Source organism: Hemicordylus capensis, chromosome 5, assembly GCF_027244095.1.
Source record: "Hemicordylus capensis ecotype Gifberg chromosome 5, rHemCap1.1.pri, whole genome shotgun sequence".
In the NCBI taxonomy this organism is placed as follows: Eukaryota; Metazoa; Chordata; class Lepidosauria; order Squamata; family Cordylidae; genus Hemicordylus; species Hemicordylus capensis.
Genome location: NC_069661.1, coordinates 188,251,238 through 188,274,568, shown reverse-complemented (window position 1 = coordinate 188,274,568; position 23,331 = coordinate 188,251,238). Strand labels below are relative to the sequence as shown.

The 23,331-nt window shown below is 42.6% G+C and overlaps 1 protein-coding gene across 3 annotated transcripts in view; it reads right to left on the bottom strand.

Annotated features, from left to right (window-relative positions):
* The window catches only part of RAP1B (RAP1B, member of RAS oncogene family), a 64,436-nt gene that overhangs the window by 9,074 nt on the left and 32,031 nt on the right, over nucleotides 1-23,331 (bottom strand). For 2 of the 3 annotated variants that reach the window (XM_053256033.1, XM_053256034.1), the window contains exons 2-7: nucleotides 17,945-18,031; nucleotides 14,896-14,964; nucleotides 11,686-11,742; nucleotides 9,113-9,253; nucleotides 6,430-6,573; nucleotides 5,770-5,885 (exon numbers count right to left, since the gene is read on the bottom strand). In XM_053256033.1, the coding sequence (XP_053112008.1) occupies nucleotides 5,799-5,885; nucleotides 6,430-6,573; nucleotides 9,113-9,253; nucleotides 11,686-11,742; nucleotides 14,896-14,964; nucleotides 17,945-18,001 (555 nt within the window). In that variant the 5' untranslated portion in view covers nucleotides 18,002-18,031 and the 3' untranslated portion in view covers nucleotides 5,770-5,798. Of the gene's footprint in view, nucleotides 1-5,769; nucleotides 5,886-6,429; nucleotides 6,574-9,112; nucleotides 9,254-11,685; nucleotides 11,743-11,846; nucleotides 11,869-14,895; nucleotides 14,965-17,944; nucleotides 18,032-23,331 lie in introns of those variants that run through there. The other variant, XM_053256035.1, reaches the window with a different exon arrangement.

Genomic DNA, 23,331 nt, shown 5'->3' with positions numbered 1-23,331 from the left:
TATGAAGTCTGGCAGTTGGTAATACTGAGGTTGTTGAGGACATGTGGCCCAACATGCACTGTATTGTTCTTGCAGGGTCTCTGTGAAGGGCCTTGGCCAGTCGGTGTATAGAGAGGACACGGTCTTCAGGTAGTGTTACAACAGCGGAGACAGAGTCTAGCATGACACCTAGGAACTTTATGTTCTGGGCGGGCGTCAGATGTGACTTTTTGTAGTTGATCCTGAGTCCTAGATCGTTTAGGAAATGTATGGTGGTCTGCAGATGAGTACTCAGCATCCCCGGTGATTCGGCAGCCAAAAGCCAGTCATTGAGAAATGGGAAGAACGGAATCCTTCTCTCTTGCAGATTTACCACGATGACGATCATACGTTTTGTAAATACTCTTGGGGCTGATGATAACCTGAAGGGCATAGCGCAAAATTGGAAAGTATCTTCTCCCAACTGAAAACACAGATATTTCTGGTGCTGAGGACGGATGGAAATATGGTAATAAGCGTCCTCCATATCTAATGATACGAACCACATTTTGCGCGACAGACGTGTAGGATGTCTGCAATTGTGAGCATCCGGAAGTGTTCCCAGAGGACGTATTCGTTCAAGGGACAAAGGTCTAAGATGGGTCGAAGTCCGCCATCCTTCTTTGGAATAGTAAAATCCCAGGAGAACAGGCCATCTTCTACATGAGGAGGGACCTGCTCGATGGCGCCCTTGTTGAGTAGTGACTGAATCTCGTCCTGAAGAGCAGGGGTCAGGGGAGTGGACTGATGCCTGAATCTGGAGGCTGCTAAACAAATTCGATAGCGTAGCCTATCCTGATGATGGTGAGAACCCAAGGATCTCTTATGGCTTCCCACTGAGCCAGGTAGGGACGCAGCCGCGAACCAATCCACAGATAGTCAGGCCCATTTTGGGAAGGGCTCCTGCTTACACTTCTGCTGAGTGTGAGGTAGCAATAGCACTTACATTTATATACCGCTCTATAGCCGGAGCTCTCTAAGCGGTTTACAATAATTTTTAGCATATTGCCCCCAACATTCTGGGTACTCATTTTACCGACCTCGGAAGGATGGAAGGCTGAGTCAACCTTGAGCCCCTGGTCAGGATCGAACTTGTAACCTTCTGGTTACAGGGCGGCAGTTTTACCACTGCACCACCAGGGGCTCATCACCAGGGTATTGCTGTTTTCTTTAGTGCTGATGGGACTGAGGGTATCGAGAAGGGTGAAAGGAATGGTCATACCCCTGATGGCCGGTGCACGGTGTTAGTAAGAGCGTTGGGAGCGGAAAGGTCGGTTAAAACACCCAAAAGAGGAGCTCGTGGATAAACTTATAGACTTAGCAGTCTTATGCATCTTTTGAACACGCTCCATCGTTTCATCTGTTTGGGTACCGAACAATGTGGAACCTTCAAACGGAAGGTCCTCAATCCTGGTCCTGGCTTCTGTGTTGAGGCCAGAGGCACGAAGCCACGCATGACGACAGAGTGCTACAGAAGTGGCAAGAGACCTGCCCACAGCATCTGTGGCATGTTTTGAAGTATGTAGCAATTGTTTACTAAGTTCATAACTGTCTGCTTGGAATGCTGTAAGGGTAAGCCGAAGAGAGGGTTGCATGTTGTCAAAATGTTCCGCCAATCTCTCCCATAGGAGGTGATTATATCTGGCCATGCATGCCTGGTAATTAGCAATCTTGACTCCCATGGTGGCACTGAAGTACAAGCATTTGCCCATTGCATCCAGCCTTGTCCATGGGAGTTGTTAACATTTTGTTTTTTGACTTAGATTGAGCTGCCTGCACTACTACAGAGTTCAGAGAAGGGTGCTTATACAAAAAGGGAGAATCCTCTTGGTGAACTCTATAAAAGTTTTCAATTTTCCACAAAACAGGTGGCACAGAGGAGGACTTCTCCCAGAAACTCTTGGTGATGTCTGACAGAGCCTGGTTCATTGGAAGTGCAATGGAGTGTGAAAGTTTATCCTCCAGTATATCGAAAAGAGGGTTGGTTAGATGGTTTGGGTACCTCTTTGGGTTGTATACGCAAGGCATGGGCCATGGTGGCCATATAAACCGAGAATACCTTAAGGTGAGACCTGGGAGATGAGGAGTCGTCATCCTTATCATGCTTCCAACATTTAGGCAATGGAGTGGCAGGATGAGCAGAAGAAGCAGTGGAATCTGAATCCGTGTCAGAGGAAGAGTCAGAAAATTGTAGAATCTTCTCAGGAGGTACTGGACCCAGCAGAGCTAATGGTGGTAAGTCAGAAGGAGCAGTCGGAGCTGGAGTTAGATGCTGACCAGATGTACGTTGCCCCTGAAGAGGAGGAAATACAGTCATGTTCTGGGGCTCCTCATGCAGTGCCACATTTGAGGCAGAAGAACCTCCTGAGGCAGGAGCAGAGACAACAGCTCTGTGATGTTCATGTGTCGCCACAGTACGAGAGGTGTGCTGCGCATGAATAAACTGGTGCTCATGCGTCGGGGAGCGCTCCCTACCCCAGAAGGAAGTGTGCTTCCCTCTGCGGCAGGAGGAGCAGGATCTAGAGCGAAAATGTCTCCTTGACAGGCGAGGGAGCTCACGATAAGGGTGTCTGCTGTGTGAACGCTCATAGGCTGGGTAGTAATTAGGATATGCATAGCGTTTCCGGCCATAAAATTGGTCAAAACAGAGCTCCTCTCCGCTTTCTTCTGACAGCTCTGAGTCACAAGAGGAGTAGTAAGCAGCTGACTCATAAGGTGATTCTGAGCGCCGCTGCCAACCCTCCCAGTAGGAACGTCGAGGGGCAGAGTCATCTGAGAAGGGGAGAGAGGGGTCAGACTCATAGGAAGACTCCCCTGAGTAAGCTGTGGCTTTGGTGCCGACTGGGACGTGTGGAGTCTCTGATTGCGAGACAATGGCCAAATGCTGCCCTCCCAGTCTACGTGGGGGGTCAGGAGTGTGTGTCATTGGTGCTGGGGAGCTCGACTGCTGTCTTCGTGAGTGCTGCTTCCTCTTGGCATCCTGCTGCTTTTTCAGCCTCTGTGTGGCTTCAGTGCTGGAGAGCTCCGAGCGTTGCAGAGGGTTAACAGAGTTCCGAGCATGCTCAGTATGAGAAGCACTGCGTTTATGGCCGCCATCAGTCTGAACGTGTTTAGGTTTCGGTGCCGACAACTCCTTAGATGCATCTTTCTTCTTTTTGTATTTCTTAGGTGCAGGAGTGGTCAGGTGAGCCCCAGAGGGAGTGGACTGCTCAGCGGGAAATGAAGGCTGTGTCGAGACGGAGGATGAAACAGCCTGCTCCCGTGAGGTAATCTTGAGTACAATCGGGGCAGGGGGCAGCGAGGAGGCAGAGGGAGTCCCCGCGGGCATCCCAGGCCCTCCTGGTGGCTGTGACAGCACCCCGAATGATCCATTCACCTCATCAGAGGTCTCATTCGGAGCAGCGCGCGAGCGCTCCATGGTTTTTCCTGACAAGGCACTATTCCAAAGGATTAAGTGCAAACGGGACGCCCTGTCACACTTGGCTCTCTTCGAAAGTTTCTGATAATGTTGACAGGCATCAGGGAGGTGGGTCTCACCCAAGCAAAAGAGACACAGGGTATGACCGTCAGAGCCAGGAAAAGCAGAGCGGCACCCAGGGCAGTGCTTAAAAGCAAATTTACTGGCCATAAACCAAATATGAAACTTCCAGTCCTTTTGCCTCTTCTCTCCCCTCCTTTAAAAACAAAAAAAAACAAAACTAAAAATTAAAAACCCGAATAGGTTACTAAAGTAAAACGAAAAATTAGAAAGGAAAGAAAAACGAAAGGGGAGATGTAGCAGAATATAACAGAGAGGAAAAAATGGCCTAGAGAACAATTTGACAGGTGTCCAGAGATGTTACTTCTCCAGTGGACAAAAAAGAACTGAGAAGTGGGTAGGGTCATGTGACCAAGGTATATGGGGAGGTGCCCAGCTGAGGCAATCTAGGAGAAAAGTCAGCTTGATAGGTGTTCCGGACTATTCTTCCCGCAGGTGTGAAGCCCATCTGTGTGATGGACAGAGACCACTTAGAAGAATATGATCTCTTCGAGATAACCCAGAGACCAACCTGGCTGCCGCATTTTGTACTAATTGCAGTTTCTGGACTACGTACAAAGGTAGCCCCACATAGAGCGCATTGCAGTAATCAAGTCTGGAGGTTACCAACAAGTGTACTACTGTTTTGAGATCATGAACCTCAAGAAACGGACGCAGCTGGCATATCAACTGAAGCTGATAGAAAGCGCTTCTGGCCACCACCTTAACCTGGGGAACCAGGGAAAGGTGTGGATCCAGAAGCACTCCCAAACGGCATACCTGTTCCTTCTGAGGAAGTGTGACCCCATCTAGAACAGGGAGATCAATATCGCTTCCCGAGTGATGACCCCGCACAATAAGTACCTCCATCTTGTCTGGATTCAGTCTCAGTTTGTTATCCCTCATCCAGCCTATTACTGCCCCCAAGCAGGCATTCAGCGAGGATATGCCTTCTCCTGATGTTGTTAACATGGAGAAATAGATTTGGGTGTCATCAGCATACTGATAACACCCAGCACCAAATCTCCGGATGATCTCTCCCAACGGTTTCATGTAGATACCAAAAAGCATTGGAGACAGTATGGAGCCCTGAGGGACCTCATATAAAAGCTCAGATTTTGAAGAGCAACAGTCTCCAAGCGACACCATCTGAGATCTGCCAGAAAGGTAGAAGCGGAACCACTACAAAGCAGTGCCTCCCACCTCCAACTCCCTCAGACATTCCAGAAGGATACTATGGTCGATAGTATTGAAAGCCGCTGAGAGATCCAAAAGGACCAACAGAGTCACACTTCCTCTGTAAAGTCCCAATTGGAGACCATCCATCAGGCTGACCAAGGCAGTCTCCACCCCCTAGCCTGTCCGAAAACCAGTCTGAAATGGGTCTAGATAGTCCGTTTCCTCCAAGACCGCCTGGAGCTGGGAGGCCACCACCCTCTCAATCACCTTGCTCAACCATGGGAGGTTTGAGACAGGCCTGTAGCTACTAAACTCCGAGGGGTCCAAGGCAGGCTTCTTAAGAATAGGTCTAATAATTGCCTCCTTTAAACAAGGAGGCATCCTGCCCTCTCTCAGAGAGCTATTGATAATTGTCACCAGGCTCTCCACAACAACCCCCTTGCCAGATAGCATAAGCCACATTGGGCAAGGATCAAGCAGACAGGTGGTAGGACGCACCATTCTTAGCAGCTTGTCCACATCCTCAGGAGTCACAAACTGAAATTGATCCAGCCTAACCACACAAGAGGAGTTGCTGGATACCTCTGCATCTGACACTGCGATAACTGTGGAGTCTAAATCTAGATCGACCCGAATACGAGAGACTTTGTCCACAAAAAACTCATTAAAAGGGTCACAGCGGGCAACTGATGGTTCCAAATTCAAATTCAGGGGAGCAGGGGGTCCTACTAGCCCCCTCACAACCCTGAATAGCTCCGCTGGACGAGAGCCTGTGAAAGCAATACAGGCAGAAAAGAAACACTTCTTTGCTGCACGTATAGCCAGAGTATAGATCTTTAAATGTGCTCTAGAACCATCCTATAAACAGTTTCCAATCCTTCACATATCAATTGCACATTTGATGCACATACATAATTTATTTTTTAAAATATATCAACAGTACCTGACCCAAAACAGAAAGAAATTGGTTACTAGTTCGAAAGCACATACACACACCCATACTACCACCACCAGGTGTGATTTCCATCATAAGTTGTGTTTACTCTCAATCTTACCTGGCTCAGTGCTACAGTACACACAAATATTAAAGTAGTTGACATGATGACTTTTTGCGTGCTTTTCCAGGCACGGGAGTTTTTCTGTTGATTTGCCGCACAAGGTCGTAAAAGATCTGTGAACACAGAAAGTTTGCTTCATATATTCAATGCTTTCTAAAGAGTCTGGTCATTTTCGGCTTTTGCTTTTTAAAAAACAAGCATTTAAATACCACTGCACTTCTTAACTGGTACTGCTTTTCACTCTGAGTCCCTGAAGAAGGAGCATCATGACCAGCTGCTGAAACAGAAATCATCTCTCAAAGAATTCAGGAGGCATGCTCAAAATCTGTGGCCCAAGATTATTGCAATAATTTAGGAAGTAAAATTACCCTCTGTCACCCCTGCCACAACACTGTGGCAGTCACCTATCTCTCAGCCTAGCCTTCCTCACAGGGTTGCTGTGAGGAGAAATATAACCATGTATACTACCCTGGACTCATTGGAGGAAGAGTATGATATAAATGTAAAAAATAAATTATTTCTGGCTTGAGGCCTTTTGTTTCATTTTGCAACAGCAGATTACAGCCATTAAATCAACAAGAACAGTTAGTAATGGAGATATGGACTACGGATAAAAACAAACAGGTACAGTTAGTTGTTTCAAGTATTTCGCTTTACCTCATTAACATTTATCTTTGATTTTGCAGAAGACTCTAAGAATGCACAGTTATTCCACTGCCTTGCTAAATTCTGTCCTTGTTCCTTTCCCACAACTCTTTCATCTTCCAAATCGCACTTGTTGCCAACCAGAATCATTGGTACCTACAATGACAAACATTTTGTATATATGTGAAGATTTAAAATACAAATTAATTAACTGATATTGTGAAGAATTAGCAAGTCATTTCTGTTACTAGTTGGTTATACCTAAAATTTTGTAGCTTGGCAACTAGATTCTGACACGTATCCAATGCGTATCAAAATCGCAGGGAAAGCATTTAAAATGTGTGAAAGTGTTAAAAGTAATAACCTTTTTTTTTTTTTTTTTTAGAATGAAGTGATAGTTAAAGAATGGCTTAGATTTTTATTGTTGCCTCAAATATCAGTGATCTTCTCCAACAACCAAACCAACAATGACAACTTGGTTGGGATACTCAAAAGCAACCCAGTAACTGATCAGTCATTAGAGCCTGTAGTAATGGTGGAGGAAAGTTCTTAAGACTTTAATACCCTGAATCTGCATATCATTTCAGCAACTTGCTGACAGGAAAAATTGGAAATGGTCTTATTATTTCAAGTTATAATTAGCAACTTGCAATTTTCATGTTATATAAAAGACACTAGCTTTCAGACAGAAATTTAAAGGCTCACTCATTTTTGTTGGATACTTTCTCTTTTGTACTATGTAGATAATATGCTGATTTTTCCTTATCTTGCTTAAGAATACTATAATTTTATAATTGAATCTGCATTTTAAAAAGAATTTTTTTCATATTTCATATCCCTTTTTCATACCCTGTTAGCAGGGCAAATATGATAGTTTTCTTATATTTAAGCTAGGGGATAGTGAACGTGTCTATTCATCCTAGCATAGCATCTTTCCAGTGACTGTGGATGACTCTCTCGCATGCGTGTGTGTTTAAAGGTTGCAAGCCCTTTTGGGATAGGGAGCCATTTCTTTTGCCAGGCAAATCACTTTGAGAACTTTTCTTTGTTGAAAGGTCATACTGCCATTATTATTATGATCATTATTATATTTTCCCAGCAGAATGGTAAGATCTAGTCCAGTGCTTTTGTTGAAGTCACCACTTACAATAGGCCTGAACAACTCAGATGACCTGATTGGCCGAAACCGACCGTGACTTGGTTCATGGGGGCCGAGGTCAATTCTTAGGGTGCTGATTATTAGAGTAACATTCAATATCAATCAAACAAATTAAAGTGAAATTAATTTAAATGAATTTAATCAAAATTTAACTTTTGACGTTCTGGCTGGCCAAGATTAATTTGAATTAATATGAAATAAATTGAATTAAAATTCATTCTAATAAAATAAATACAAGACAATCTGTAAAAAATACATAATAAAATGCATTGTTCTCCCTTTCCACCTTTGCCAAATCATCACACTTAACATGGAGCACTTGTAAGGAAAAGAAGTTTTTCTCATAATTTTGGATAAGAAGATATTTTGATCAGATACTTTGATCAGAAGGGACAGGGGGAAAGAAAGAGAGAAAGGATGGGGTAGGAGGCTTCGGGCAGGGGAGAGGGTGCAGGCTTTGAGAGGAGCGAGACAGAGAGAAGGAGCAAGGAGGGAAGCCGAGGAGGCTTGGCTTGAGAAAGAGAGAGAAAGAGTGAGATAGGGTGAAGAAGCAAGGCAGGAAACAGAGGACTCAGAGGCTAACAGAAGGAGCAAGGAGGGAAACGGAGGACTTGAGGCTTGGCTTGGGAAAGAGCAGGCGTGCACAACTGTGAGGCACACCTGCGCAGTTAACTTAACTGCGCAGGTGCGCCTCACAGCTGGGAAGCAACGCCGGGCCAAACCAGCAGGCCCCAGCATCACTCTGATTTCTGCCGCCGTGCGCCGCCACTGTGGGGGAGGGGAGCGAAGGACACATGCACCCCTGCAGCCGTCTCCTCTGCCGCGTGGCGGCTGGAATTTGGGGGAAAATTTTTTTTAAGCAGCAGGGGGAGGACGGGGAAATAGCCCCGGGGGTCAAGAAAAAAGGCCTCATGGGCTGCATGCAGTCTGCGGGCTGTATGTTGTGCAGGCCTGACTTACAAGTATGTTAACTTACAAGTATGTTAATAGCATTCTAATCAGAGAATTAGAATATGGAGTATAAGGCACAATACAGAGGTATAGTAAACAGCCCTGACTTTTAGATTCTGTCCAACAATGCTCTTCTTTATGATTGCAAGTTAATATCGAGGATGAGACTTCTGTTTACTAGTGTTCTAAACTAAATGACTGCATTGAAGTCTTAGCTTAACCAAGGGAATGCTTAGGAATTATATCCAGCAACCACAGTTTGCCTGTCTTGAATAGTTGCACAGTTTATTATCCATAGTCACTTTTTAAGAGCACCCCTTAAATAATTAATACCCTTTACAGTCATTTATACCTCTTTAATATATCTTTTGCTCAGTGGTCACATTCAGGGAAGGGGCTACCAGAAACCCGTTTTTCATCCAAGTTAAGTTACTATGCATACATTTTATTAATGTATAGAAAGCATACATTACTCTTGTGAAGTGTCTTAAGAACAAAAAGCCTGCTGGCTAAAGAAGATCAGTTCTCTTGATAAAGTATCCTCCCCATTAGCTGCTTTCACAGAATGTTTAGAAGCCTGCTTACATCATCAGTGTCTTTGACTCGAAGAATCTGTTCCCTTAGATCTTGCAAGTCATTAAATGTTGACTGTGCTGTTATGGAATATACTAGAGCAAACCCTTGACCGTTTTTCATGTAGAGGTCTCTCATGGCTGTAAACTGTTCCTGTAAACACAAAGACAGAAACCAAGGGCTTAGAAGGCAAAGCAGCCTGATTTACTCAAGTACACTGATCACACAACCAAATTCCCCCCCACCCTCCAAGCCTAAATTGACCTTTTCCTAGCCATTTTTTTAGGATTCTAAAAATGGATCAGCATGTTGGAGTTAAGAGAACATAGGACTGCTGCCTTGCAAGTCAATATTTACACATAAATAACATTAAATAAAAGAGTGGTAAAGTGAGCACACATCAAGGGGCTACGGGGTCATGCCAGGAGCCCTCGTCCAACTTCCCCATCCCCCTGCATGCACACTGTTGTGCCAGAACCATAAGAGTGTGGAGCACTCCTTGCACTTTGGAAGGGCTCTGCAAGATTAGAAACAGTCCCCAAGGGTCAGTGACATGTTCCCAATGATACAGAGTACTTCCAGAGTATGAGTAGCGCTTAGAAGTATTAGTCCTCTTGTGCAACAGTGCATGTGAAGGATAACTGGGGGAGTTGTGTGAGGACTCTTAGCGTGCCCCTGCAGGCCATCAAAGCAGACATGCTTCGTTATTCAGGCTGTCAGCCAGTGTTAAGTAGTAAAATCCAGAACTGCTTTTAGTCAATCATATGAGCTGTTACTTTGTCTTTACTCCTCCCTGTACAGTACAATGATTTTATAAGAGGTATTTTGTTATTTTGATCTATAGCATTTGTCCACAATAGAAGGGTATAACATTAGGAAAGATACATTGCTGAATGGATGCTAGTGATCTGAAAAAAGGAAGAGAAACCATTTCTTTACAACTGACTTTGCAATACAAATGGATAGTTTAACCTGGAAATTAGTGTCACACAATGATTCACTTCAAGGATGACATTCAGTATTCTGCTCATTTTTCTTCTCATATATAGAACACCTCATCAAATAGGAATAAACAGGCTTGTTACTCTCTGACAGATGCAAGTCTTATTGTTTCGCTTATGGAAAAGCTAATGTTTCCATCATTCTTTATTCCAATTCCAAGAGCTTTGTTCCAAACAGCAACACACTGATTCTTTTAAAGAGCAGCATTAAAAAGTCCCAATCCATAGCTGTGACCACTGTGCATATCAAGACGTTGTACATTACTAGTAGCACATGGGCAATAACTGGTCCTTCTTCAAACTGGGTGAATGTATACAACAAAACTGTACATAAGAGTTAATAGAAATAAATGCTGAGTGAAGTACATCGGGGGAAAGTATCTTAGCTTCACATATACGTGATGAGGTCTAAACTGGTTGAGACTATTCAGAAAAGATCTTGAGGCCATGGCGGAAAAAATCACTTAAAGTGTCAATTCTGTGCAGTGAAGGGGCAACTTTTATGTTAGAAACTATTAGGAAAGATACTGAAAATAAAGACAGCAATTCTGTAGTTCTATGATGCAGCCACATTTGGAATACTGTAATACATGGGAGCAGATGCCACAGTTGTCATTTTGTAACAGAAGTTCTTACTCTGGAGCAAGCACTCCTATTCAGACTAAGGACTCCTGTGGATATAGAGGAGATCTTTTGTTGTAAACCGCCCAGAGAACTTGCATTTTGGGCAGTATAAAATGTGTTAAATAAAATAAAAATAAAATAAAATAAAATAGAGCCATGCAAATTCGATCCTGTGGATATTGGTTGAGAATCCAGAGATCAATCCTCCATTTCACAGGCATGAAATCCTATACAGGTTTTGAGTGCACAGAACATCAGTTCTGTGTATGCAAGCCTCTTACCACATGCTTAAGGTGCCTAATGGAACAGAGCATACATAAACAAATACCAAGCAACAAGATGCTAGTGTGATTTTATGTAAGCATTTCAATGCTTTGTCTACCTCTCAAACTTAACGGAAAATTATTCTGTTACAACTCCATTCTCTTGTTTCCTCCTCTCTTGATAAAGTTAGCCCTTCTGCTTACCAATAATTTCCTTGCATGTTTCTGTCAAATGGGTGCTGGGAGGAGCAATGTATTTGTTGCTTAGAGAACAATTGTGGCAAGATGCTAATTTTGGTCTGGAGATAATGATAAACACCTTGATAAACATTTTGAATGTTTATCAAAATGATTTTATCAAAATGAATGTTTATCAAAATGTTTATCAAAATGATAAACATTTTGAAACCCAATCCCTTGATCTGAAATATATTTGTAAATTATTTATTTATTTGATTTCTATACCACCCTTCAAAAAAAAAATTGCTTAGGGCAGTTTACAAAAGAAATAACAAATAAACAAGATGGATCTTTGTCTCCAATGGGCTCACAATCAGACACCAGCAACAGTCACTGGAGGTACTGTGCTGGGGGTGGATAGGGCTAGTTATTCTCCCCCTGCTAAATAAAGAGAATCACCACATTAAAAGGTAAAATGGATCTACAGTAGTTGTAAACTTAGCTTTATTTTACATACCGTTCCTGCTGTGTCTAAGATTTCAAGCATACATTGCTGTGCATCTACTTCAACTTGCTGTCAAAAGAACAGAAGCATTGTTGAAGGATAAATAAGACTTCAAATACTCAATTGCTTGCCTTTACAAGTTATATCCACAATGCACAAGTTTTGTCCCTTACCATATTCAAAGCAGTTGGCAGGCTGTAAAAGAGTTTATAAGAGTTTATAACAACATAGCAAAATAGTTAATTTTGCTTGGTTTAGGGTTTATTTCTAACAAGAACTGAAGACTAAATTGGAGCAGAAGATGGGGAGGGGAGAGGAAAGCAGATGAAAAACAAGAAAATAGCAAGAAAAGTACAGCCTGTTAGCATTCAAAGTCATTTTGAAATCAGAGAAGAGTCATTTGTACTAAATAATAAGCCTGTGCAGTCAGAATCTGTTAGAATCTCTGACATGTGCTACCCTCTCCCCAAGGCATGCAGAGGCGGGCACACTCAGAGCCAGGCAGTAGCTGCTGTTTCCAGGGCGGCGGCGGGGGGGGGGGGGGGGGGAGTCTGTACTGGAACCAGAAACTGTGCAGGGGAGGCTAGAAGGGCACAAAGGGACACCTGGGGACTGTAGCTCCTCCCAGAGCTTTCCCCATTACAATAGCATTGTTGAACTTGGGTCCCCATATGTTGTTGAACTACAACCCACATCATCCCCAGACACAACAGCCTATAGCTTGGGATGATGGTAGTTGTAATTCACCAACATCTGGAGACTCAAGTTTGAGAACCTGTCATACCCACCTAATGAAGTGAAGGCAGCGGCTACATCTCTCACATGGCACAGCTGCTTCCACTGAGTATGAAGTCTGTGCCATCCCATCTCTCGACTAGGCTAAATGCCCCTTCAGCACTTCTGCCTTTCTTGGGTACACTCTCACCCCTCACATACAGCCTCTTCTGTTCTTGGGCCCCATTACATTCTTCCATAGATCTCTTTCATTCTTAAGTCTTCCTGAATTATTTGTTCACCTACCTTTCCCCAAGGCCCTATATCTCATTCTACAGCAGGCCTGCTCAACTTAGCCCCCCCTCCCCGTTTTTGGACTATAATTCCCATAATCCCCAGGCACAGTGGCCAGGGATTATGTGAGTTGTAGGCCAATATCAGCAGGAGGACTGAAGTTAAGCAGACTTGTTCCACTGTCCCCTTTCTTCACCGGCCTGGGTATGGGCACCATGCCCCTTTGTTTTCCTACCTTTTTGTAGGAGTGTGCACAGACTGGTTCGTGGTTGAATCACTCTGCCGTGAAACAGGCAGTTTGAGGTGGTTTGTCAGTTTGAATGGCCCAGCTGGTCGGTCTGAATTTGGATCGAACCACCGCACGCAGTGCAGTCCGCTCACATCCCCTCCAAACTGATCTTTTCCTTACAAAATCAGGTATGTGTGCAAACGTCCCATTGCTGGCAGTTTCATTCTCTAAGCAGAATGTTCATGAACATTCCACAGTATTGCATCAATTCAACTAATCTCTGCCATAGGCTTCAATTTCCATCACAATATTATTTGGTGTACGCCACATAGTTACATGGGCATGCTTTAGTCTACAAGGCAACTATTGCTTGCAATCAATTAACAATTCTTAATTTACCACACTAGTGACTGATTCAATTCATACTGCTCTTTATTATTGTTTATATCAAGTGGGCTCACGTGCTGTGGCACCAGAGGTTAACACAAGCTCCCACAATGCCGGGAGTGTGTTCTCCCCCTCTCATCCTCACATACATGGCTACTGCATTTGTAGGTTATGATATGCTGAGATTGGTGGGTTCATACGTCTCAACAAATCTTGCCATAGCATAATCTACAAATGCAGTAGGCGTGCACATGTGACAAAATGGGGTTTGTGATGTTTGCATTTCTGTTTGTGATATGGTTTAAAGTTATAGGGGGAGTTTTGTATGGAAGGTAAGGGAAGCAGCAAAAGCACTGTGGTAATTGGGCAGTGGGGATTCCGCATGAAGCAGAGGGAGGGTCCATGACACTTAAGGTAAGTTTAAGTCACAGAGTGTAACAGTTACTAGATGTCTTTTCTGGCAGCACTGCGCAAGGAGAGAATTGTATATATTTTCAAAAAAGAATAAATCCTTATTTGTTTATCCAGAGTGACATTGTCGACAGAGGAGAGCTGGTCTTGTGGTAACAAGCATGACTTGTCCCCTTCGCTAAGTAGGGTCTGCCCTGGCTGCATATGAATGGGAAACTTGATGTGTGAGCACTGTAAGATATTTCCCTTAGGAGATGGAGCCGTTCTGGGAAGACCAAAAGGTTCCAAGTTCCCTCCCTGGTATCGATAAGATAGGGCTGAAAGAGATTCCCACCTGTAACCCTGGAGAAGCTGCTGCCAGTCTGGGTAGACAATACTGAGCTAGATGGACCTATGGTCTGACTCAGTATATAGCAGCTTTCTGTGTTCTGGTTCCTACATGAGGACAGAAGGATTATGTTGTCAAGCTGGCACAGCGGCACCCCGAGATGCTTGAGGGCTTAGGGTGAGAGCTGAAATTTACCTCAAGTGGTAGCAACAGCTAAAAATGTCTCAGAACCTCAAGGTGAGACATCACATTCATGTCTCAACAAATCTCAGCATATCATAACCTACAAATGCAGTAGGCGTGCACATGGGGATGGGAGGGCAAATTCACATAAAGCTCAGATGCCATAGTGCATGTACACCCACCCACGCCATCCCACTCTTTCTCTAAGAATGTTTAGAGCACTAGTATGTGGCCCCAGTTGTTTCCCACCCAAGCACTGAAGTAGTACATATTCTATTTGCTTCATACCATATCTGAATACTCCTACAGCATTCACCAGAAATAGATGTGGTGCTCCGTGTTCAGTCAGAGCCCTACATTCTGATCCATGCTAATCACATTTTCCTACTTTTGCTTTTGGGATTTTAGAAGGCTGGTCCAAGCTTCTAGCCAGCTCAGGAAGGGATTTGTTGCCATCTGACTGATAAAGCTGGTGACCTCCCTTCTTATGCCACAAAGTTTAGACTGCTACTTGTCAACTTAAGAAAACAGAATAGGAAAATTTTATTGCTGTGAAACAATTTCCCGGAGCAGTTTTGCTGCTGTATCAGCAGCAGCCTTGAGTGGCAGGGCACTGATTTGCATATTACCAAATATGCTGTTCACTTAATGTAACAGCTCAAAACAATTTACATACCTTTCTGTATGAGTCTTCTATCGTAGGATCATATTTTTCAACAAATATTCCTTGAACAAACTGTACTGTCTGCAATAAATACATATACACTCACATTATATGCAATTTTGATTAACAAGTATTCTCATTAAAACATGCACAAAATCCAGGAAGATCACAAGACATTCAGGAAAGGCTAGTTGCCTTTACAACGACATCTGGTTTAGGTTCTTCAGAACACTGATGAATGAACAACATTGCAGAGAGAAACTCTGAAGTTTAAGAAGGAACACATTAAAACTGTGTGCCTGTGGCACACTTCTACCTTAGTAATACTGTGGCTGGAAAGAAAGAAGACCTTATGGGGGTGAGTGGGGACCTCTGTACAAATGGACAACTGCTTGAAGTAGCAATCATCCATAACTAATAAGAGATTTGAAATTTTTCTTATTTGTGTGGTATTTGTGCCCATTCTATATACATATCTGATGGTACTGAACTTTCTATATTATAGTATTTTATGCTTTTATTTTGTAAAATAAATTTTGAATTACCCATATTGTAAGCATTTATATATGTATTACCCATATTTTAAGCATATATTACCCATATATTAATCATCTTAGGGAGGAGAGCTGGTTTTGTGGTAGCAAGCATGACTTGTCCCCTTAGCTAAGCAGGGTCCACCCTGGTTGCATATGAATGGGAGACTAGAAGTGTGAGCACTGTAAGATATTCCCCACAGGGGATGGAGCTGCTCTGGGAAGAGCATCTAGGTTTCAAGTTCCCTCCCTGGCTTCTCCAAGATAGGGCTGAGAGATTCTTGCCGGCAACCTTGGAGAAGCCGCTGCCAGTCTGTGAAGACAATACTGAGCTAGATGGACCAATGGTCTAACTTGGTATATGGCAGCTTCCTATGTACCTGTATATTAAGCATTTTCACTGCTTATATCTCTAGTATTCTAGCAACAGGTTATATAACTGGGACAGTTCTGATTTGGGGCATTTTATCATCACTTTTATACTGTTACTTTATGGTGGTCATTATCCATTTTATCTATGTCATCATCAGCACCAGTATTATCACGGATATTAAAAAAAATTCAGACAGCCAAATCACCAGACAAGTTGAAACACATCTCATTATGTCTGTATGTGTATACATAAACCTTGCGGGGGCTGGCTCCTGTCTACCTACAGACCCGCCTCTCCCATCCAGTTACATCCCGCCCGGTTAGATCAGCTCAGATGGCCCTTCTGTCGATCCCTGATTTCTGAGATGTTCGGGGCTCTAGAACCCGTGAAAGGGCCTTTTCAGTTGCTGCCCTGCTCCTTTGGAACTCTCCCCCCCTACAGATCCAGCTAGCACCTTCTTTACCGATCTTTAAATCGCTATTGAAGACTTTTCTTTTTCGCCAGGCCTTTGCCCTGTAGTTCATTTTTCTGTTTTTTGGTAGTTACTTTAGTTCTTTAATAATTTTTAATTATTAATGTAATGTAATTTTTAATGTTGCCTGTTTGCCTGTTGTTGTACACTGCCCAGAGTCTTTGGAGTGGGTGGTATATTAAATGTCTCTAACAAACAAAAATACAAACACACACACACGTTTCTATATTTTGCTTTCATTAAAAAAAGAATAAAAGCACTAATATAGATTTTATTTGCTATGCTACAAGTTATATTTACAATTCAGCATCATTTATGTTCTGAATATCCAAACTCAATGCTGAGAGACACTGAACAGGCTACCATGGACCTGGATTTTACAAGGCAAGATCCAGTCACTTTATCCCTCCTAAACAGGAAATATGAGAACAGTGCCATTGCACCAGTAACTGAAGAAATCTTGGTTTCTTCACTCAAGTTTTAAGACCATGGCCTTATTCTTAAATCTAATTTTAAAATTTAGGTTCTATCTGGTCTTGTGATTTTTTGGACATTTGATGCATTCACTCAAATTATGCTTGAAAATTTTGTGTACACTTCAGAAAGTTTCCAGATTGCACTTGATAGTGTATTATTCTACCCAAGTCTCTAGGGCAATATAAACTTCCGCAAGGACCCAAGGACGAGCATACTGGTCTTTACGAAGTGTCAGTGAGCTGTATTCCTATGTATGAAAGCTCGAAGAAGCTCAAATGACAGAATTTCTACAAAAAATGAAGCCAGGAGTAAAATCTGTTATAGACCCATATAAGGTGCTACAAACAGAAAAATGTAGAACATCCATTGCAACATCAGTATTGTTAACCCTCCAAATTATCAGTTAAGCTTTAGTATAATTTATTGATGTTGACCACTGACCTATTTCTCTGCTACTATCCAATGGAGATTTAAAAAGGATATTAAAAAGCTTGATAGCAGTTGCACAAACCACTTTAACCTTGAGGTTCAGCTCTCTGAACAATTTTCGTGTTCCAGTTTCACCTTCACTGTAATATTTGATCTCCCTAACAGCATTTGATCATCCAAGAACAGAATTAGAACTGGAGCACCCCACTGATTGTATCAATAGCTGAACTTTAAGCAGTGAGTCTAAAATAAGAGAAATGTACCATTTACTCAAATGTGTTGGGGGGAGGGGGGGGAGAGCTCATACACCCACGTCAACTTTATTCTTTTTCTGCTTTGGACGGCATGCTAGCATACTACTACACCTCTTTGGTAGCATTACTTAGCATCAAGAAAGCAACTGTCCCTATTCATCTTTGCACAGTTGTCTTTTCCAGTGGCTGTTTACTAGTGTGTCTCTTGTGACCTTTTTGGTACAAAGAATGATCATTTCTTTTCCCGTGCAAATCACTTTGAGGGTGTTTTTTTGTTGAAGAGTGGTATAAAAATATCCTTAGTCACCTAGCTTTATTTTATTTCATATCATTGTAAGCATCCCTTTAACTTTAAACAAAAAAAACCCCAAAGAACAAAACTGGGCTTGGGCATTTTGTAATGGACAGAAATCACTTTTAGCCAGCAAAGCCCTTACAATGAGGGTTGCAGATTGGATATGCTAGATGCACATACTTTATCCTAGCCATAAGAGGCTGAGAACCAATACTTAGTACTACTTACCAATGCAGACTTCCCAACTCCCCCCGAACCAAGAACCACTAGTTTGTATTCACGCATGGTGAAAAGGTTGAGTCAACACCTCCGTATCTACAATATAAAAGAATAAACTACATTACATCCATGTATATCTCAAGATTTGACTTATTAACTTCCGCCCCAATATGTACAGAAAATGAATAGCGCTCATACTATTTCACTAAAACCTACAAAAAGAGAATAGCTTGGATCCTGATTCACCAAGTTAATGGAACTATATTTGTCTGCACTTACAATATGAATATATGAGAAGTTTTAATTGTATTGTATATTTGTGATAATGGCAGGGGTTGGGGTGGTGGTGGAAGAGTTTGAGTGTAGCTCTCCTGTTCTAGAGTTCATAATAACTATTAATGGGATAGGCCCTGAAGAGTGTGCCAGGGGATCTTTAGCAAAGAAATACTTCACTTTCCTACCACCTTATCCTGCTCATTTATCCAGAGGGCTAACCTATACATCATCTGCTCCCAATGTTACCCAGAATCTCTTCATCAGTAAACTCACCTTTTCAATGTAACCCATTAAATAATGTAAATACAAGATTGAGCCAAGTTAGTAATAATGGAGACAGTTTGTGTCTCCAGAACTCACGGAATCCCTTAAGGAACAACTTTACTATACAAAGCAGAAGATTCATTCATATACTCCAGGAGATTCATTCAAAGATCTTTGTAGCCCAAGTAAATAGTTATATTTAAATGCAAGCATTCAAATATGAAGGAACCCTTTAAGCAAGAGCATGGTGTGCCAATTTAAATTTTATGAAGGTATGCATAACACTCCTGAAGGAATGCCTTGAACCATAGAGATCTCTCCAGGTTTTAAGATATTCAGGAGGCAGTTCTGCTCTGAGTGTAACAAGGTACAGAGGCTTTCTTTGTCACATCTTGTCACGAGAGTTGTTTTTTTTTTAAATGACACTCTTGATCATATTTCTATAGGTTTTTCTATTACCATTAAAGAGTGTTACCTTACTGCCACTACTTTAAGATCTCTGTATAAACAGGATCTCAGGATCTACATATGTATAGATCTTATGTTCTGATAACACAGTGTTGTAGGTATGGGGGGCACAAAGTCACTCTCAGTTTCTTTAAAGCTGAATACATTATTATTATTATTACGACGACGACTACTACAACATTTATATCTCACTCTTCCTCCAAGGAGCCCAGAGCGGTGTACTACATACTTAAATTTCTCTTCACAACAACCCTGTGAGATAGGTTAGGCTGAGACAGAAGTGACTGGCCCAGTCTGCAGTTGGTGCTGCTCTGAGCTGGCCTCTCACTGGTCGCATAACCTGTAACCACAGATATAGTGGCAGATGTATGCCGACAAGATGACAGCCCCTTCTAACAGAGATTTAGAGCGGTGAAACTAAGGAGTAATCCCAGCTCCAAATTCCAGTTAGCTAAGTAAACTGAATCCTGTAGTTCGGTTGCGAGGCAGTGATTGCATTAATTCAGACATCACATGAAACTGGAGTTACAGGTTTGCCAGTAACTTGTAACTCTGGTTTCGTGGGATGTCTGAATGCGGCCTTAGTAAGCAGGATGGTTTGCTTGCTTAGCTACTGTTATATGAGTCATGGTTTTAACACAGTTTCCTTACAGAGCTTATTAACATGATCCATTTAAAACCTTTATTTCTCAAAACCTGATATGGTTCTTTTTAAACTCAGCCTTCTTACTAGGCTACTTGATTGACACCTTACTCTGTGAACCTTCAGTTCCAACTGTCAATTCTAACAGAATTCCAACTGTTCCCTTTTTCTCCACTAGGGGGTTTCCAAGACTGAGCTGCAGGACTTGCCTCTGCCAGCCTTACCTAGTAGATTTAACCCCTTCATACCCAGATAATTTAGTTTATTCTTTAACCTCCTTTCATCACACATCTTTTCTGTGCAAGTTTCCTGTCATGGGAGGTCCAGTTGGCTGGTTCAGAGGACCAAGTGGCTAGTAAAAATTCTTACATTCAATGATACTTTTTGTAATCAGACGTGGACTAGAGATTGTTATATTGCTTTTAGTCATTGCTATTTGATTGTCTATTATGGGTTATTGTTTGAATTGGTGTAATTGCATTTATAATGGCCCATCAAATTGTGCTCAATGGTCTGAGTTCAGTTTCAACTAAATGGTTTATCTTAAATGGGAGTGTTATGGTTCTCTCTCACTCAAACACTACATTTAATTCCTTATCAGTACCATTATTTAGCTCTAGGGGTGTGCACGGTACCGCGGAGCTGCGGTCCGGCACTGGGGTGGGGTGTTCCAATAAAGATGGGGGGGCTTTACTTACCCCTCCCAACAAAGGCACCGTATTTTTTTGAGCAATCGGGCGGCAGGATATCTCCCTGCCGCCCGCTTCAATCCCCGCTCGGCGCGGCTCCTCCTTTTGTATACAGAATCGGGCGGCAGGATAGCTCCCAGTCCCTGCTGCCCCCTACAAAGCCCCGCTCGGCTGGCGGCCGCCCCCTTCAAGCCCCCTGCAGCCCCCAAGAAGACCCCTGCCGCCCCCTTCTTGCTAAATTTCTTCCCATTGCAAGAGGAAACCTAGAAGCCATTTGCAGCCCAGCCGGCGAAGGGGAAGGGGATGGCAGGGAGTTCTCCTGCCGACCTCTTGCAATGGGAAGAAATTTAGCGAGAAGGGGGTGGCAGGGGTCTTCTTAGGGGCTGCAGGGGGCTTGAAGGGGGCGGCCGCCAGCCGAGCGGGGCTTTGTAGGGGGCAGCAGGGACTGGGAGCTATCCTGCCGCCCGATTCTGTATACAAAAGGAGGAGCCGCGCCGAGCGGGGATTGAAGCGGGCGGCAGGGAGATATCCTGCCACCCGATTGCTCAAAAAAATACGGTGCCTTTGTTGGGAGGGGTAAGTAAAGCCCCCCCTATCTTTATTGGAACACCCCACCCCATCTTCCCGAACCAAAACCACCCCGTGTCCGGACCGGTCTGGAGGCCTTTAGAATGGCCTCCGAACCGGTCCGTGCACATGACTATTTAGCTCCTACACTTAAATGCCAATAGACCATATCATCATCCTAACACTTGCCAGCTAAACAAAACTAAAATTGATCAAAACCAGCTGTTTAAAAGAGCAGACCCAATGTTTAAGATGGGTGCATGGCGGGGAAAGAGGGTGAAAGTATGGGGAAGTCTTGTTAGTCACTTTTGCTGAAAATGGTAAGCTACTATTCCCATACTGATGCAAACAATTTTTGTTAACCACATAAGTTGCCAATGCACACCATTAATTGTCACCTGTGCCTGTAGACTTGCCATTCTATCAGAAGAGCTGGCATACTTTTAATGCATTGGTTATCTTGCAGACCTGTATATAAAATTCTTTTCATTGTTATAAACATAGCACTTGTGACAAAAACATAGTTCTGTATACCAGCTGGAGAGAAAAATAATCATCCTGCAAACTCCCCCACCCCCCATCTACTGTAGATACCTTGCAACAGGGATATACAACTGAACATCTGAAATATAAGTTGGCAAGCAACATGTAGTTACACTTCAAACATAATTTCATGTGTGCAGAAGCATGCTGCTTTCCAGCAGCTTGCCCTTCTCTTGTACTGCTAGGCCTACTACTGACTTTAACAGTGGCAAACCTGCTTGGCACTGTGTACAAATAACTCTTGGATTTTGGTGCATGTGACACACATGGCCAGAAAATCATTTTTAAAAGGGAGATACTGGTTGGGTCTAAATATGAGATTAAAGAATGAGATGAAAAATTGGGACTTTACTACATCTGAGTATGAGTGGAGGATAGCAGTTTCGAATGCTCTCACATTAAGAGAGCCCCACAAAAAGAAAACTAGCAGATCTAGTCCAGCCATTTCCCGGCTATTGCATTTTTCTTTTTGCAGAGACTTTCTTATCTTCACTTTTTGCTACGCACAAGGAAGATTATTCAGAAATTTCCCACCTGCAGTCTTTTGTAATACATAGTCCATTCTATTGCCTCATTCTGATGTATCACAGGAAGTGGAATATCTGTAGATCTTGTATATGCCACAATGTTCTATGACCTCACCGCACAGAGTACTCCCCAAATAAGTAGAGTTGAGATACCACTTGAGAGTTAAAGTGTAGCTGCTCTAGCATGCGTCATTTGGGACCCACCACCATCAAGGATTCATAACATGTAGAATATAATGCAACGGGCTCTTCTATTCAGGCAATCTACAGGCAAATGCCCAGTGTAGATAAATCATTTATTATGATCACTAGAAAATCTGAAACTCATTGTTTCTACTCTTCCTCAACCCCAAGCTGTGCACACACCAGAGTAGATAGTGAAATCTCTATAGTTTTATTTAGTACATTTATATACCGCTTCATACAAAAGAATCCCTGGGTGGTTCACAATATGGACTGCCAAGGTTATGGATTATGACATGCTGAAACACATTTCTGCAAATGCAAATGGTTTCTGCAAATGCATGCACAAAAAACTGCACTAAGTGTGCAAGGAAGACTGAGGTATAATGCTGTAGAATGATTATCTTTAAGAATAAGCAGGGATCAATAAATGTTGGCTCTGTTCAGCCAGACAATTTTTTTAAAAACCTGTTGAGCTATGTTGGTACATTACTTGTCAGGAATTTTTTCACTTGTCAGGCATTATTTTTCATTCATCAGAGACAAGTGGATTTCCTGGGAATAAATTAGGAATCATGGTTTAGACAGCTGGAAATAAACTAAGGTGTCTCCTATCAAGGAAAGTGCATTTGTATCAAAGAAAGGGAAGCCTGAACTCTTAAGCTAGTCAAAGAAGAAGAGATGACAAAAGATAACCCAAAAGTGATTTTTTAGCAGATGAGAAATATAAGGCACTTGATCATGGCAGTACTGGAAGTCCCCTAGAATTTATGACCTCAGAACCTTTCAGTGCCATCAACAAAATTAGAGAACAGTATACACCCCAAGGAAATGGTTGCCCAAGGGAGAGCAACCACCATTAGAATGTCTTCAAACAAAAGACTATTTGAGGTTATTGGAAAGACCAACTACATATGCTTAATCTGTGCATAACAGCAGCATTTTGTGGATTATAACAGAGACTTTACATTCTTCAGTAGGAAAATATTGTAATGAGCAGTATGAATCTGTTTTAGTGAAGGAATGCGTCCAACTATGCAGACACCACATTGGACCGAGAGAGCTGGTATGTAGTGGGGGAGTTAGACTGCATCTGCCTGCACTGCAGAACATTCAGCTTCACATTACAGAAACAGGTAGATAGGGGTACAATTTAATGAGGATAGAATAAAACTTATTTATTTATTTACATAATACATTTCTATACTGCCCAAAATGCAAGTTCTCTGGGCGGTT